General features: G+C 41.0%; 1 protein-coding gene across 4 annotated transcripts in view; it reads right to left on the bottom strand.

The window, feature by feature from the left end:
* Nucleotides 1-16,872, bottom strand: part of nin (ninein (GSK3B interacting protein)) — a 163,315-nt gene that overhangs the window by 36,015 nt on the left and 110,428 nt on the right. For all 4 annotated transcript variants that reach the window (XM_078233948.1, XM_078233946.1, XM_078233947.1 and 1 more), the window contains exons 12-18: nt 16,718-16,828; nt 14,360-14,449; nt 11,442-11,580; nt 10,591-10,712; nt 9,091-9,629; nt 4,013-5,710; nt 238-363 (exon numbers count right to left, since the gene is read on the bottom strand). In XM_078233948.1, the coding sequence (XP_078090074.1) occupies nt 238-363; nt 4,013-5,710; nt 9,091-9,629; nt 10,591-10,712; nt 11,442-11,580; nt 14,360-14,449; nt 16,718-16,828 (2,825 nt within the window). The remainder of the gene's footprint in view (nt 1-237; nt 364-4,012; nt 5,711-9,090; nt 9,630-10,590; nt 10,713-11,441; nt 11,581-14,359; nt 14,450-16,717; nt 16,829-16,872) is intronic.

The following is a 16,872-nucleotide window of genomic DNA, read 5'->3' as shown; positions in this document are numbered from 1 at the left end:
GCAACAATCAGAATTAGCGAAAAATGCAAACATTTTAAAAACAAATTCTTAAGCAGTCAGATCAGTGCTAGTTAATAATTTCATTTTCAAATTATTCTAATTACATTAAAACAGCCAACCTGAAAGGTTAAAACATCAGAAACATGGTAATTTAGGATATAATTGAATATATTGAATGTTGTGGTCATGATTTTAACAAACGTAAAGAGATCTCCAGGAACTTTTCCAGCAACTTACTTTAATTCCTGTTGCAGGTCATTCAATTCTATGATTTTCTTGTGATTAACTCCTTCTTTCTCCCTCAGTGTGGCCTTTGGATCTTTAAAGAGGTCATTCGCACCAACAAGTTCTTCAGATTCACCACTGCAGAATAAAAAGAAAAAGCTGCAAAACTTTGAGCTCAACTCAGCTGGATGAAGAAAAAGAACAAATAAAGATGGAAAGGAAAGGAAATTGAAAAAAAAAAGAAAAGTGATTCTTAAACCTTTGTAAATCACTGATTCAGCCCTAGCTGGAATATTGTGTCCAATCCAATTCTGGGCAATAGAGGAAGGGGTTTAAGGCCTCGAGGAAGCGTGGAGGGCCAGGGGTGGGTGCAGAGCAGCTTTACCAGAATGATACCAGGGATGGTGGACTTTGGTGTTGTGGAAAGGCTAAAGAAGTTGGTTAGTTGGCCTTAGCACAGAGAAATTTAAGGCAAAATGTCTCTGTATTCTTCAAAATTATGAAGAATTTTGATAGGTTAAATGAGGAGAATCTATTTCTAGTGACTGGAGGACTTGTAACCAGGGGGCACAGAATTAAAACGATTGACTGAAGACCCAGAGGGGAGATGAGGAGAAATTTATTTTACAGTACAAGTTGTTACGATCTGAAATGCACAACTTGAAAGAATGATGGAAGTCAGTTTAAAATTAACTTACGAAAGGGAATTTGATACATATTCGTAAAGGAAAAAAATTGCAAGGCTAAGGGAGATAAGAGAGGAATGGAACGAATTAGAAAGCTCTTTCAAAGGACTGGCATAGGCACGATTGGCCAAATGGTCTCCTGCGCAGTATGGTTCTGTGAAAGAGGATTGTTTGTGGACGGCGCGATGGAACAGTGGTTAGCACTGCTGTCTCAGTGGGACCCAGGTGACTGTCTGTGTGCATTTTGCACATTCTCCCTGTGTCTGTGTGGGTTTCCTCCGGGTGCTCCAGTTTTCTCCCATACTTCAAAGATGTGCAGATTAGGTTGATTGGCCATGCTAAACTGCCACTTAGTGTAAGGGGGATTAGCAGGGTAAATACGTGGGGTTATGGGGATATATAAGGCCTGGGTGGGATTGTTGTCGGTGCTGGCTTGATGGGCTGAATGGCCTTTTTCTGCACTGTAGTGATTCTGTGATTCTATTCTATGATTTTATATCCACCTGCGAGGAAAGAAGAGTCATTGCTTTAACATTGCACCCAAAAGACAACTCCTCCAGCAGTGTAGCACTGTCTCACCATTGTATTGCATTGATGTGTCAGCTTAGACTAATGGCTTATGTCTTTGACTGGGGCTTGAATCTGAAATGGAGGGCAGACTGCTGTCACTGAGCTATGGCTAATAGGTATGGGCTCTAAACTTCCTGTCTTGCTCACTAAGAACTAATCACAATCACCTCTGTAAGGTTAGGTTGCACTGCTAGCAGTTTATATAGGGTGGTACTAAATGAATAACTAGCCAGTGTCCTGCATCATCACTTTTAGGAAGGCCTGTTGATTTAAGTGCAACTTAACTGAAGTGACGGGCCTTCTCTGGGATCAAGGACCCCAGAGATGGAAGTCTTGCCTGCTAACAGCTGCCTGCTGATCAAGGCTGGCAGTTCTCTTGGGAATGCCAGCACCATTGGGGAAGCAGTGGCTGCTGCTGGTACAACATCTAGCTGCAGCCTGGCATCATTAATTGCTGGAGCCCAGGTCATGGGTGAGTGATGGCGAGAGGGTGGGGGGTGTTTTCTGGGTGGCGGTTGGCAGCAAGGGAGTGGAGGTGGTTCTCAGCAGGGACTCCCCCCTTTTCCCAATATGGGGGACCCCCCTCTTCCCAATATGGGGGTCCCTAAAAGTGCCTTTAATCAAGGATCCCCACCCTGGTGGCCTGCCGCTGACCCTGCATGGGCTTGCTTGATGTGCTGTTTGTTGTGTTCCCCACATGGCAAGGCCCCTGCCCACCTATTATTTCCACGGATCAGTGTGGATGCATACATACCAACACAAACACATGAAAAAATAGAACAGTTGACGTTGAAGCATTGGCATATTTAAAATGTTTTGTCATTTAGCTATGCAACTATAATGTGGTCATGGCTTTATCTTTAATCTGGGATTAGGCGTAAACATGCAAATGAGCAAAAGGGTAAGAAGGACATTGTGCAAGACAGTCTTACATGCATTTCACCTTATGGTGCAACAAACTAACACATCAACATTCACCATTCTGTCATGCTGTATGAATAACAGGCAAGGTGGTGCATTTTATATACCACAGTATACCAAATTCCAAAAGTTTTTGAAACAGAGGAAAACTATTTTCCATTCTGAAATATGCTTTGAATGAACATTTGATGTAGTCCATCATTTTGTTTCTGTATTTGCAGTTTTTTGTCAATATCTGCTATCTTGGTTATGATAGTTTAGATTCACCCATTAACAATATGCCCTCTTCCCGTTGCTGCTGAATTTAATTCCGAATAGTAAACTTGCAATAATATATTTGGACATCCAACATTTGGGCAGTTATAGATGCTATAGATTACAAAAGGAATATTTGCTCTTATGATGCTTACAAACTCATCAACAAATGCAACAGGGTGGTTGGTGACAGTAAACACAGCGTTGAATGCTCACAAATTTAAATAAAGCTATCAACAAAGTTCCATTTTAAACAAACTTCATTAAAGGAAATACATAGTTGATGATTGCAAAGCAAAATGCATTATTTCTTAATTCCAATTTTTCATGCAATTCTGTTTTTTTATAAACTCAATTTGATTGAAGTGCAGCAGTTTTAGCAGCTATAATGGGGTGGCACGGTGGCACAGTAATTAGCACTGCTGCCTCACAGCGCCAGGGACCTGGGTTCGATTTCCGGCTTGGGTCACTGTCTGTGTGAGTTTGCACATTCTCCCTGTGTCTGCGTGGGTTTCCGCTGGGTGCTCCAGTTTCCTCCCACAGTCCAAAGATGTGCGGAGTAGTGTCAGGGGGACTAGCTAGGGTAAATGCATGGGGTTATAGGGATAGGGCCTGGGTGGGATTGTGGTCGGTGCAGACTCGATGAGCCAAATTGCCTCCTTCCGCACTGTAGCATTCTATGATAATTATAATGGCTTATTTTGTTCATTTGCAATCATCTTCCCTTAAAATATTCCTGGAATGTAATTAAGAAAAGCACAGGAAGAAAATATTATCCACATCTCCTTTCTGCTTCTAATCATTAACTGAAGTTCAGTTCACTTTAAAATGACATTAAACATGATAGTTGGGGTGATAGCAGCAACGTTTAAAACAAAATAACCAAACAACATCAGAAACAACTGCAAGAAACATCATGAACTTGTATCTTAACAGGGACTAAACATCCATGTTCCTTACTGCGTGCCAATCTCATTTAAAGTAATCATCAGTTGAAACAATGATACACTTAGAATTTTGTGATTCAAAGCACAATTAACTTTCACAATGGTTTTCCACAGCAATCTTTAGAACCAACACTACCAAAGGACAAGACATGCCTTTAAAGAAGACAAGAATTCCATCTATTTATGAACAAGGCATGGGAAATCTAGCCTTTAGTTCAACTAAAATGCACCACCTTAAATCATTATGGTTTCCAGCTTACCACATTTCAAAGAAGTCAGCTGTCCATGTGTTTGGGGAAAAAAGCATTGGAAATGAAAGTTTGTTAATTTTTTCATTTTAACCGAAAGACCTTTATCACAAAGGACTGGGAATTTACTGAAGTTACATAAAACTGCCATAACCATTACCTGTTCGTTCTGGCTTGCTGCTCATTTATTTGCTCTTGCAATTTGGCGACAACAACTTTTAACTCAGCATTCTCTCTTTCAGTCTGAGCATTTCTCTTGTGACGTCCTGAAATGGACACAACCTTCTCTTCCAATTGTTTGATCCTTTCTTGCAGGCTCGTGTTCTGAGTCCTTAATTTTACCATTTCTTTCTCAGAGATATCATGTGCAGCCTCTAAGCTGGAAAGAACCCTTACTTTGTCTTGTAATCGTTCAACTTTTTCTTGAAGTTGTACCCTCTCCTGTATCATTTCTATTTTTTCATTTTGAAACAGCTCAATAGTTTTTTGTAGGTTTGACAGCTCCAGAGATTTTTCCTGTAATTCCTTTGTGCAACCTTGCAAGCTTGCATTCTGTAATTTTATTTCTGCTAGTTGCTGCTGAGACTCTTCACGCACCTTTGTGAGAACTTCAACTTTTTCTTGCAACTGTTCGACTTTTTCTTGACCTTCTAGCTTCTTCATTTTCATCTCTGCCATTTCATTTTTCAACAACTCAGCTGTTCTTTGGAGGTATGAGGCATTCAGTGTTGTTTCTTCTAGTTCCTTTATCCTCAGTTTCAGATTGGCATTTTCTGATCTTATTTCTTTCTCAGACAATTTGGACATCTTCTCCAAGTTTGTAAGAGCAGTGACTTTGCCTTGCAGTTGTTCAACCTTTGCTTGAAGTTCAAAATTTACCTTCATTATTTCTGCCCCTTCTCTTTTCAGGAGTTCATTGGCTTCCTGCAGCTTTGGTGATCTTCCTTTCAATTCTTTAGAACTTTCTTCTAACCAAAATGTTTCCTTCTCCGCCTTATCTTTTTTTAATTCTTCGTGTACTATTTCTGCTCCTGCAAGTGGCAATGTTTCTTCTTCCAACTGTAGCATCCTCTCCTGCGGCTGGGGGGTCTTATTTTTCATTTCCTTATTTCTCCCCTTGAACTTGTTGTTGGACTTCTGCTTTTCACCAAGGGCCACCGTGTTCTCTTCCATATTTTTGATCTTCTCGCGCAGTCTGGAGATTTCAGAGCACAGTTCTGCCTTTTCCTTTTCAAATTTTTCACACACTGCCCGGAGTTGACCAGAAACCACGGTGTTGTTTTCTTCCAATCTAACCTTTTCCGATTTCAATCTAATTTTTTCCATTTCAGATTCTGCTTCTACCTTTTCAATCAACACTCTGGTCTGTTCCTGCTTGTCCTCAGCCTCGGCCAATTGTTCTTCTTTCTTTTGTAATTGTGTCTTCAATTCCTTCCTCAAGTCGATAATTTCATCTGCCAAAACACCCTCTTTCTTCGAGGTAGCAGCTTTTAATTCCTGCAGTTCTTTCTGCAGTTGTTGGTGCTCAGAAGCTAATTTATTTAATTCATCTTTGCAAGATTTCTCTAAACTGTCTCTCTCTTCAGTGAGTATCTGGGAAAGTAGAGTTTTCTCTTTTAACATTTCCTTCAGCAGTTCCTTTTCATCTTCATTTTCCTGTAAAAGCTCCTCTTTTTCAAATTCCCACTGCCCTTTCTCCTCCTGAAGTTGTTTTTCAAGTTGTAGAAGTTCTAGTTGATATTTTTCCTCAAGTTCAGATGTTTCTTCTTTGAATTTAAGGACAATTGTTTGATGTTCTTTAGCAAACTGGGATTCCATTTCAGAAATCTTCTGGTTAAATTCATTTTCCACGGTTTTTCTGTGAGACAAATAATGATAAATGTTACACATCGATCTCAGCTGAGGCAGTAGTGAGAACACTAAATAGTCTCAGTCTCTCTAATAGAGTAGAGAAAAATTACTCATGGAGCCAATTTCTAATTACCATCCACTGGTACCTACTGGAACTGTGCTTGTGAAAACCGCTGGGTGAGGACATCTTCAGATTAACCTCTGGTGGCCATCAGTGTTAAACAGTAAAGCGACACACAGCTTCACATGAATATTAGGTAGCAGAGGAAATTGGGGGTCCATGGAACTGTAATGCATCAAGGATTCAATGGGAGGCGCAAAGATCGATAGGTCTCAAAAATAGGCGCGGGAATCATGTTGTGTGATTAACCTGCACCCATTGCTTGATGCAGGCAGCATGCCAATTCTGTGCTGCCTGCTGGTTTAAATGGTTGCTGCCTGCAGTCATTGCTAAATGTCCTGTTGCGTGAGTATACACCCCAGTAGAGTGCCATTGTTTCTGTGAAGCTAGCACCACTTGCTGTTTAAAGGCAGCCTGCACTCTTAATGGGAAGGTGTATTTTAACTGGAGCAGCTGCTGGAACTATTTGCGGAAGAGAATCTGTGCAGGAAGAGGGATTACAAACTTTGTTGGCTCAACATCGGTGGTGGGAAAAATAATGCAGACCCCACTATTGGAGAGAATAGAAGAACATATTGATACAAAAAATATAATAATGAATAGTCAGTATGGATTTCAAAAGGGAAAATCTTGTTTGACCAACATTACTGATTTTTTTTAAGGACATTGCAGAGTAATCAAGCAATGGTAATGCTATTGATGTACCTGGATTTTCAAATGGCCTCCGATAAAGTGCCCTATAACAAACTAATGAAGCCTACGCAGTTAGTTAGAGGGCAGAAGGTGAGAAGTAGTGTTCCACAAGGATCAGTGATGGGACCATTGCTGTTCACAATTTACATTAGTGATTTAGAGTTTGTAATCAAAATAACAATTCCTAAATTTGAGGGTGACAGCAAATTTGTCAGGGTGGTGGAAATAATCAATACTGTGGGGGATTGCAACAAATTATAGGAGGGAACTAATAAACTTGCAGAATGGATAAATCATTGGCAAATGAAGTTCAACACAGCTAAATGTGGGTTATACATTTTGGTGGGAAGAATAGGGAGGTCACTTATTACTTGGAAGGTGCAAGTCTAAATTTCGTAAAGGAGTCCAGAGATCTCACAATACAAATACACTAATCACTGAAAGTTATTCCACAGGTTAGCAGGGCCATAAAAAGCAAGCAAGCAAGCACTGGGCTTTATGTCTAGAGGGACAGAATTAAAAAGTAGGGAAATTATGCTAAACCCATATCGAATCTTAGACTACAATGACGAGCACTTTGTGCATTTAGAGGCACAGGAGAGATTGTAGAGAAGATTTACTAGGATGATACCAGAAATGCGTGGGTATACATATCAGGAAAGCTGGGTCTCTTTATTCTTGATGTGACCTAATAGAGGTATTGAAAATTGTGATAGAGTGGATACAGAGAGAATGTTTCCACTAGAGGCAATTAATATGATAGTCTTCAAAAAACTCAATAGGAACTCAGAAGAAACTTTTTTACCCAAAAACTGATGAGAATGCCAAACCCTCTATCATAGGGAGTGGATGAAGTGCATTGTATTGATGCATTTAAGGGAAAGGTGGAAAAGTATATGAAGGAGAAGGGAATAGATGGTTACGATGGTAGATTTAGAGGAGGAAAGATGGGAGGAGGATTGTGGGGCATGAACACTGGTTGGACTGAATGGCCAGTTTCAGTGGCATCTATACAAGAATGAATTATAGTACAATTGGCGAGACAGTGCTCTCCAGACAAACTTTTCTAAGATAATCGGAGCAAATGGCCATGGTGGTCAATGCCAGATTTCAAACTCCCAGGACCTGGATGCAATGGAGCAAAAGCTTCGTTGACCTCACATTGGCCAATGTGTCTTCAAATGCTACATCCCAACAATTGCACCATAGACTTCTCACACTGATCATTGCACCACACCCCATCATTAACCTACAAACACAATCTATCAATTACAAATCATATCTAGCATTCATTACCTCACCCATATGGAGGTCTAAGGTTAGTGTCTCTCTTTCCTTTGCAGCAGAGGCCTCCCAGTGTCCAAGTGCTGCAATGGAAGCTCAGGTTACTGTAATGCAGCCTGCTGCTAGGCAGGCCCGGATTGCTGCCATCATCCCTGCAGATGCCAGTGTTCAAAGGGCTTGCAGGCTCTCCCAATAGTCTAGCAATCTGTATTCCAACAGGTTACTAGGAGTGCTGAGGTATCATCTTAGGGAAGTGGTGTGAACTTGTCCTCTCTCAGGATGATAGCATTCATCTTCCCACCCCTACCACTCAGCCAGTGCCCTCAGGTTGACTATAAGCCAACCAGTCCAGATAGCTGCTGCCCTTACTAAGGTGGTGTAGTTCAAAGTCTAGGCCCAAAGTCATCCTCTAAGACCCTCTGCAGTCCCCTTCACTGAAAGTCAGCAACTTTCCAACATCCATACTGAGCACTAGGCCAGACAAATATAACCCGAGGGAACTCACAAAGGTCATTAGTTAATGTTTGAATGCAATATACTATGAGTAGTAAGAATGTAGAACTTGCTATCACATGAGTGACTGAAGTGAGTAGCATTTTAGGGAAAGCTAGACAAGTATATGCGGGAGAAGGGGATATAAGTTGGCAATGATAGATTTAGATGAGGAAAGATTAAAAGAGATGTATGGGGCAATTTTTCACAGCAGCAACAGTCAGTAGAAATCAAGCAGCAGCTAACCTGCAAGTAGTTGATGATCCCTCTAAATATTGCTGGTGTTGGGAGAGGTGGGGTAGGGGTTCTTTCCCGATGTTGAAGGAGTCGTCTGCTGTTCACATTTAAGTGATGGTGTCGGCGGGAGCACTGAGTTCCAAACTGGCAAACACTGGTGTCAAATGAGTGTATTGCAATGACTAATGTCACAATCTGCGTATATTCCTGGTGGATGCATCCTGCGCTCATGATAGTGCCCTGATCTAATTATGTCCAGTGCAGTTGCACCAGAAATGTGTATTCACACCATGGATGTAATTTTGTAGCCAAAATGGCCGAATAAGGGCACTAAGTTTTCTTTTGAATTTGATACTGAAAGAGTTGTAAATCTATAAGAATAAGGTTACATTTTAGATCAGAAATTGTCAAAAATCTAAAGATGAAAGCTCTAATTTCAGTTTGTGTCAATCCACCACTTGGCATTCTGTTTACAATCCTGGAATAGCCTTTAATGTTTTAAAGTTGTCCTCCTATTTTAGATCAAGACATTTCGTAACATTCTTCACTCTAATCCTTACCTTTCCTGAAGCAGTTCATTTTGCTTTTCGTGTAAGAGATTCCTTTGCAATTCTTCTTTCTCCTGTTCAATGTTTTGTGTGACTTCAGAAATTTGTGCGCGGTAAATCTGCTCCAGCTCCGTTTTTTCTCTTCGGAACATTTCCTTCAGTTCTTCTCTTTGAGCTTCCAGTAGCATTTCAGTGGAAGTCAGCTTTTCTAACAATTCTTCTTTCTCCTTGTGGAGACATTGGCTTACTTCCTTCATTTTGCTCTGGAGTGTTTCTTCATGTTCCTGTTTCAACTGCATTCCTAGCTGAGCTTTATCTACATTGAACCTATTCTGCAGTTTGCTTGTTTCTTCTTTGTGTTTACATTCTGTCGTTTGCTGTAATATTTTAAGGGTCTCTATCTTTTCTTGGAGTTCGGAAATTTGGCTTCTGAGTTTATTAAGCTCGTCATTCATTTTTGCAATCTCATTGCTGTGCTCCTGGTTAACGTCATCCTTCTCCAATTCATATCTAACTTTTGTTTCTTCCATCTGCTCCTTGTAATAATTTACCTGAAATGGTATATTGAGAAAAATATCATATAGCATGCTAGCAATTTCGACACAGATGTTACATACACACACACACACAAATGCACACACCCATGCCTCTTCCCAACCCAAGGATACAAAATGTCATCAAAGATTCAGAGATGATAGCATACTAGTACCGCGTAGTTATTCGTACTATATAATTGCCATTTGAACAACACTCAAGGATGTCGATAACATTCAGGAAAAAGCAGTCTGCTTGACTGGCATCCTATCCACCACCTTAAACATTCACTTCCTTCACCACCAGTGCACAGTGCAGCAGTATGTACCATCCACAAGATGCACTGCAGCAACTTGCCAAGGTGCCTTCAAAAGCACTTTCTAAACCTCTGACCTCTACCATCTAGAAGGACAAGGGAAGCAGATCCAAGGGGACACTGTCACCTGCTAGTTTTCCCTTATTTGGAAATAAATAATTATGTTAAGCCAAAATCCGAGAATTCCCTCCTGAACAACACTATGGTTGTACCTACACCACATGAACTATAGCTGTTCAAGGCGGCAGCTCACCACCACCAACTCAATGGGCCGAATGGCCTTTTCTCCACTGTACGACTCTATGACTCTTTATTTCAAGGGCAGCTATGAACTGGCAGTAAATGCTGGCCTTGTCAGCAATGATCAATCCCATGGATAAATAACATAAGTAAATAGGTAAATTTGGCCATTAAACTCAGAGAAAATTAAGATATAAAATCTTGTAGGTGCACCTAGTGATTTTATTTTGGTCAGCAATCTACTACACTTTGTTAAAAACTCAGATCTCAAACTTTTCTCATCAAAACAGAAATGTTTATCAAATATTTAAATATGCAACACTATAATGCAATTTGCCTAGGAATAGTAAAATGAGATCGAGAGATTTTCAGTTGAAAATTTTATGCCAACTTTCAACCAAATATCTTGTTTTTAAACTTGCCTTAGCTTCAAGTTCAATTTTCAAACTATCAACCGCCTGATGGTGTTGCTCTTTAATTTGCTCTATGACCATTTCCGCTTCCAAACTCATGTTTAGTGGATTACATTCTTCAGACCCAAAACCTGAAAAAATAAAAGCATTTTGTCAAAAACCAGTCAGAATTTGGCAACGAAAAATTATTTGTGATGATTTTTTTTTCTGCCCCTTAAAGGTAAAAAAAAAGTTTAATATAAAACATAGCCACTCATCTATAAGAATCTTAGGTGTATAGAAGTGAATACAGAATACATTTGATTCAACATTAGCACTATGCACCATGCCAGAATGAAGAAGAATTTTTAAATGAATTAAAAGCATTTATTTTTCTCTTTAAATATTGCTGAAATGTAGTAAAGTCTACATGAGGATTTGGGCCACAGTAGGGTGTCCTTAGATCATAAATCTAACAATGCGTGGCTGAATGCGTGGCGGCACGGTAGCACAGTGGTTAGCACTGCTGCTTCACAGCTCCAGGGTCCCGGGTTCGATTCCCGGCTCGGGTCACTGTCTGTGTGGAGTTTGCACATTCTCCTCGTGTCTGCGTGGGTTTCCTCCGGGTGCTCCGGTTTCCTCCCACAGTCCAAAGATGTGCGGGTTAGGTTGATTGGCCATGTTAAATTGCCCCTTAGTGTCCTGGGATGCGTAGGTTAGAGGGATTCGCGGGTAAAATATGTAGGGGTAGGGCCTGGGTGGGATTGTGGTCGGTGCAGACTCGATGGGCCGAATGGCCTCCTTCTGCACTGTAGGGTTTCTATGAATATTTCAAGAAACTAAACTAATTTCAAAAGCTTGGTCTTTGCTTGTTGCAGTACCTTGATCGCAGTCAACAACATCACTTTTACTCTCCAGTTCCTCTGCTAAGGGACTTCTCATCAATGGTTTAAAACTTCTCCCCTGTGTCTGATATGCTTGTAGCTCAGACTGGAGCTCATCAATTCGGTCCTGGAGCTCCTACACCAGGTAAATAATTAAAACATAAATAGAAATTAATTTGCATAGACTAAAGTGACCAGCTTTCTTTTCCAGCCCTGCGAGAAATAAAATGAAAGATTTTGAGTTTTATTCCTCCCTTTATAGTTTCCTCTCCCTTTAATGTTGCTGACATGTGCACAAGATACTTCTCAAAACTGAACCAGTAGAACTTTGTAAACAGTCGCTAGAAGCTAAATAAAGGACATTGGCTGATCTGCTCTTCTCGAAGGGAACTAACACATATTTGCTTTATTCTATCCCTGATGCTTGGTTCATATGGTAGCACTACTGTCTCCAAGCCCCACTCCTGGGCATGATCTAGGTTGATACTTTAACACAGTACTAAAGGAAGTCCTGCATTGTTGGGCACACAGCCCTTCGGGTGAGATAATGAACATGGCCCAGTTTGCTGCTTCAGTGATTCAACTGATGACATGGGATGAAAAATCCCATGTCATCTTCAAAGAACAGTAGGAAGTTCTCCAAATGTCCACCCAATCTTACATTCCACAATGTGGCTGTTTAGTGCCTCAATATTTTGTTGACCAAAAGGCTATCTCAAGGAAACCCTTTATCATCAAATAAGGATGTCTTCCTAACGCCAACAGATGATGACTGTCTTCAGAAAACAGCCTCTCCAAATTCCCAGAGTTCCTTCCGGAATAAGTTTTCATTTCTTTCAGCAGCCTCTTTCAGCAACCATCTTTTGTAAATTAATTTTTCATCTCAGCCAACCTTTGCGTCTGACCTCTAAACTCATCAATCTCTTGTGTATTTTCAAACTCTCTATTTGAAGAAATGATCCCCATTTATGGTCACCCCACAGCCCCTGATAGCTCCCGTGATCTTCCTACTCCAGTGAGTCTAGTACTGACAAAACTGTCTCCAATAATTTCCTCATCTTACTCACTACCACTTCCCAATATCTGCTTTCAGCTGCACTTCCTTCTGGAAACATAGGGTGCCCCATGTGTCAGCTGCAAGGGTTTCTGTTCCATTATTGTTCGGTTTGTGTGTGACCATCTGCACGGGACATTGCAGGTCAATGCCCCATGGGCAGCACGGTGGCATAGTGGTTAGCACTGCTGCCTCACAGTGCCAGAGACCTGGGTTCGATTCTCGACTTGGGTCACTGTCTGTGTGGAGTTTGCATGTTCTCCCTGTGTCCACATGGGTTTCCTCCAGGTGCTCTGGATTCCTCCCACAGTCCAAAGACGTGCTGGTTAGGTGCACTGGCCATGCTAAATTCTCCTTCAGTGTACCCGAACAGGTGCCGGAGTGTGGCGACTAGGGGATTTTCACAGTATCTTTATTACAGTGTTAACGTAAGCCTACTTGTGACTAATAAATGAACTTACTTTATAATAACTCCTTCTGTGTCAGCATTAGGAAAAACTCTATCCCAAAGAAGTTTTAATCACATTCAAACATCTAGTCGGAGTGGTAAACCATCAGATAAATAGGATGGCACCACAAATGTTGAGGATTGTAACTAACTTACTCCATAGTATGGGGCAGATATAGGGTGGCATGGCAATGGGGCAAATGCAGGAGGTGAGTAGGAGAAAGTCTGCTGAATACCTCTTGCTGCCTATGGTGTTTATGCTCCTGCAAGCTCAGAGTTCCTCACATTCTTCAATGACATCCTCTGACTGCTCAACAGAAAGTTCTTGTTCCACTGCTCCATGCGGATGCCTCTTTAAATTGAGAGGTCATAAGGATATAGCTGTCCAGTGTGATCCTGGACGTTCTGACATGGCTGTACTTGGAGCACGTCCAAGGGCTGAGACATTGGTATCTCTGCTTTACCAGACCTATCAGATCCTCAATAATTGATCTGACGGAAGTGTGCACAACTTTGTATTAGTGCTCCACTGCTGTCTGTAGATCTGTAGAAGGGTAATTAACTAAAGCTACAGGTCACAGGGTCCAATCTTTAACTTGCTGGGTAGGTACCAGCAAATAATGGGTGTACAGTGAACTACTATAACATGAAAGCTTCATGAGTGTTGTCGGGGAAGTGGGGCATTGATCTGCAATGTCCCGTGCAGATGGTCACACACAAGCCGAACAATAATGGAACAGAAACCCTTGCAGCTGATACATGGGGCATGTTTCCAGAAGCACATAAGCATGCCATCAGGAATACCCTGGACTTTTGGTAATCTGTCATTCGGAAATGCTATATTTGGAAACATGTACATGGTTTGACAGCATTCACTCTGAAAATTTCTTACTGAGGTTGAAGATCCTATTGATCTGAATGATTACTGTTGAGTCAATGATATTTCCATGGCCATTGAATATATTTACATAACTATTACAAATCTTAATCTTCAATGCAAGTTCCATTTAATTATAGATAAAAACAGAAAATGCTGGAAATATTCAGCAGGTTTGCAGTGTCTGTGGGGAAGAGAAGCAGAGTTAACGGCCTGAATTCTCACTCCCAAGTCCGGGGTGCAGGGTCTGTATAATTCCTGGTTCCGCAAACCCAACTCGGGGGAAAAAGTGCCCCGGGTGGTGTCATCAGATCTCTGCCAGGATAAATAACTGAAAGCAATTTAGAGCATAAAAGAGTGAGGAAATGAAACTTAAAAGTAACATTAAAGAAACAATGGAAGCAATGTCAACACAGATGGGGAGATTGGTCTATGGCGCACCATCAGTCACCCCCTCTGTTTAGATACTGTCGGCTTATCGCCTAAAAATGTGGCCAGGTTCTGATTGCTATGTTACGTTAAGTCTGGTTACTTACCCTACACTGCTGCTCATATTCCTTTCTCATCTGTGCAAATTTCTCCTCATGTAAGAAAAATTCAGCACTGGTTGGATCAAGGTCTCCAAACTGTTAACAATAGATAGGAAAAATTATTTCCAGTACTTTCAACTTTATTTTGAATTGATCCATTTGTAAATGTGTTTACAGCGAATCTGGTCAGCGGTTTTCCCTGACCCATGTTACGTAATATATTATTTATTTAAAAAATCAAAATGAATGCAGTGTTAAAAGTGCAAGAACAAGGCCAGCAAACTTACTTCAAAAACTAACCATCTTTTCTATTGATCTGAATGATTACTGTTGTCTCAATGATATTTCCATGGTCATTGAATATATTTATATAACTATTACAAATCTTAATCTTCAATGCAAGTTCCATTTAATTATAGATAAAAACAGAAAATGCTGGAAATATTCAGCAGGTCTAGCAGCGTCTGTGGGGAAGAGGAGCAGAGTTAACGGCCTGAGTTTTCACTCCCAAGTCCGGAGTACAGGGTCTGTATAATTCCTGGTTCTGCAAACCCCAACTCGGAAAAAAGTGCCCCGGGTGGTGTCATTTTCATTCCAGGAGAGGGGGCTCAGGTGCTAATGGGAGTCAGGTTCACCACTCCGGGAAAGAGTTCGGAGGCAGCCACAGGGACGGTTGAGTGTGGAGGTAGGCTGTATAAGAGGTCTGCCTCAGTGATCTGGATTTCATCCCATCTGTGTAAAAGAAAAGCTCTCACCCCACACACTCCTTATCCCTCATCCATGCCAACCCATGCTACCTCATAATACCCACCCCCCCAAAGGTCTCTCATATCTTCCATGCCAACCTCTGCTCCCTGCCTATTTCATATGGTCATTTATAGGCCCTATACCAACTTATTGCCAATTCATGACCCTCATCCACCATTCTTTTGCCCTTACTGCCTCCGTGCCAATACACCTAGTATCCACCATGGGCAAACTTCAGAACCCATGCTGACATAAAATAAAATTGCAAGCAGATCTTATTTAAAAACAAATTCATGAAAACCCATTTACTACTTTTACACTCCTTCAACTATATTATCCCTTAGAACAATAAGCATTTCATTCAATTGCATAATCCCTTACAAAAACAAGCAATGGAATTCATAATCCCAGTTCAAAAAGTCCATAACCACTTGGAGCTGTCAAGCAAACAGAAATGGCAGACAACCTGCTATGACAATGGATGGTTGTGAAATCAGTCATGCAGCACTAATCCAGTAATGGTTATCATAAGGCTTATGTCAACAGAGTGAAGTAGTAAACAATCATTTTTTTCAACACTCCTGACTGATTTTTTCCATAGAGTTAAAGGACAGGAATTTTAGACAGTTGTTTATGACATTTCCGATCAGCTTCACTGTTCCAATGACTTTATACACTTTTTACACACAATCGTGCCTAATTTTAACAATTCCAAATGGCACATGCCCTCTGCCAATGGTGTCCCAGGACCATATCCAAAGGGGTACATCACCTCTCCAAAAGCATACCTGGTTATTTAAATGATCCACAAAGTTTATACATGCTCCTAGCTGGACTAATCTGCGCAAATTGGGTTTCAGGCATTTCACATCAAAATCATGAGTTGAGACAACTGCTGGTTTAGATGGGCAGCTGCCTTGGGAAATGCATGTGTGTGAATCCCAACTAATCCTGCCTCTGCGAAAATGGAGATCATAGAATCCCTACAGAGTAGAAGGAGACAATTCGGACCATTGAGTGTGTACTGACTCTCCAATAGAGCATTTTACCCAGGTTCTATCCTCGCAACCCTGCGTATTTACCCCCTAATCTCCCTAATCTACACATCTTGAGACACTAAGGGGCAATTTAGCATGGCCAATCCACTTGACCTGCGCATCTTTGGACTCTGGGAGGAAACCTGAGGACCCGGAGGAAACACATGCAAACACAGGAAAATGTACAAATTCCACACAGACAGTCACCCAGGGCTGGAATTGAACCCAGGCCCCTGGTGCTGTGAGGCAGCAGCGCTAACCACTGTGCCGCCCATGGTAGATGTCATTTTCAGGATTGGGACTTCTTGATTCAGGCCTCTTCTGCTAATTTCACGACAAGAGACATTCTCCATCTTCACGATAACTCAAGCCAATGTTCTGTTTTTATTTCAGATTTTCAGCATCTGCAGGATTTTGCTTGTGTTTCATTTAATTATGTGAAAAGTAAACTTTTTTTTATTTACAAAGGACTAATTTTTCCCCTTGCGAAAAACATAACTGAAGAATATATAACAGGTCAAACTCCTCATATCATCCAATACTAAGCATGATCTAGGTGTTGAAAAATCACATGCATTACCTTCTCTTTCAAGATTGTGTCCAAATTGTTTTGTAACTTCTTTGCCAGGTTCTCAAACTCAAACATCTTCTCTGAATTTTCTAAAAGTTCTTTTTCCAGCCGACTGTTTTCCTTTAAGATATGAAAAGACATTTGAATAATCTCTGACGAGGAAG

Source organism: Mustelus asterias, chromosome 18 (assembly GCF_964213995.1).
Source record: "Mustelus asterias chromosome 18, sMusAst1.hap1.1, whole genome shotgun sequence".
Taxonomy (NCBI): domain Eukaryota; kingdom Metazoa; phylum Chordata; class Chondrichthyes; order Carcharhiniformes; family Triakidae; genus Mustelus; species Mustelus asterias.
The sequence above is the reverse complement of the archived record's forward strand: the minus strand, read 5'-3'. Positions and strand labels throughout refer to the sequence as shown.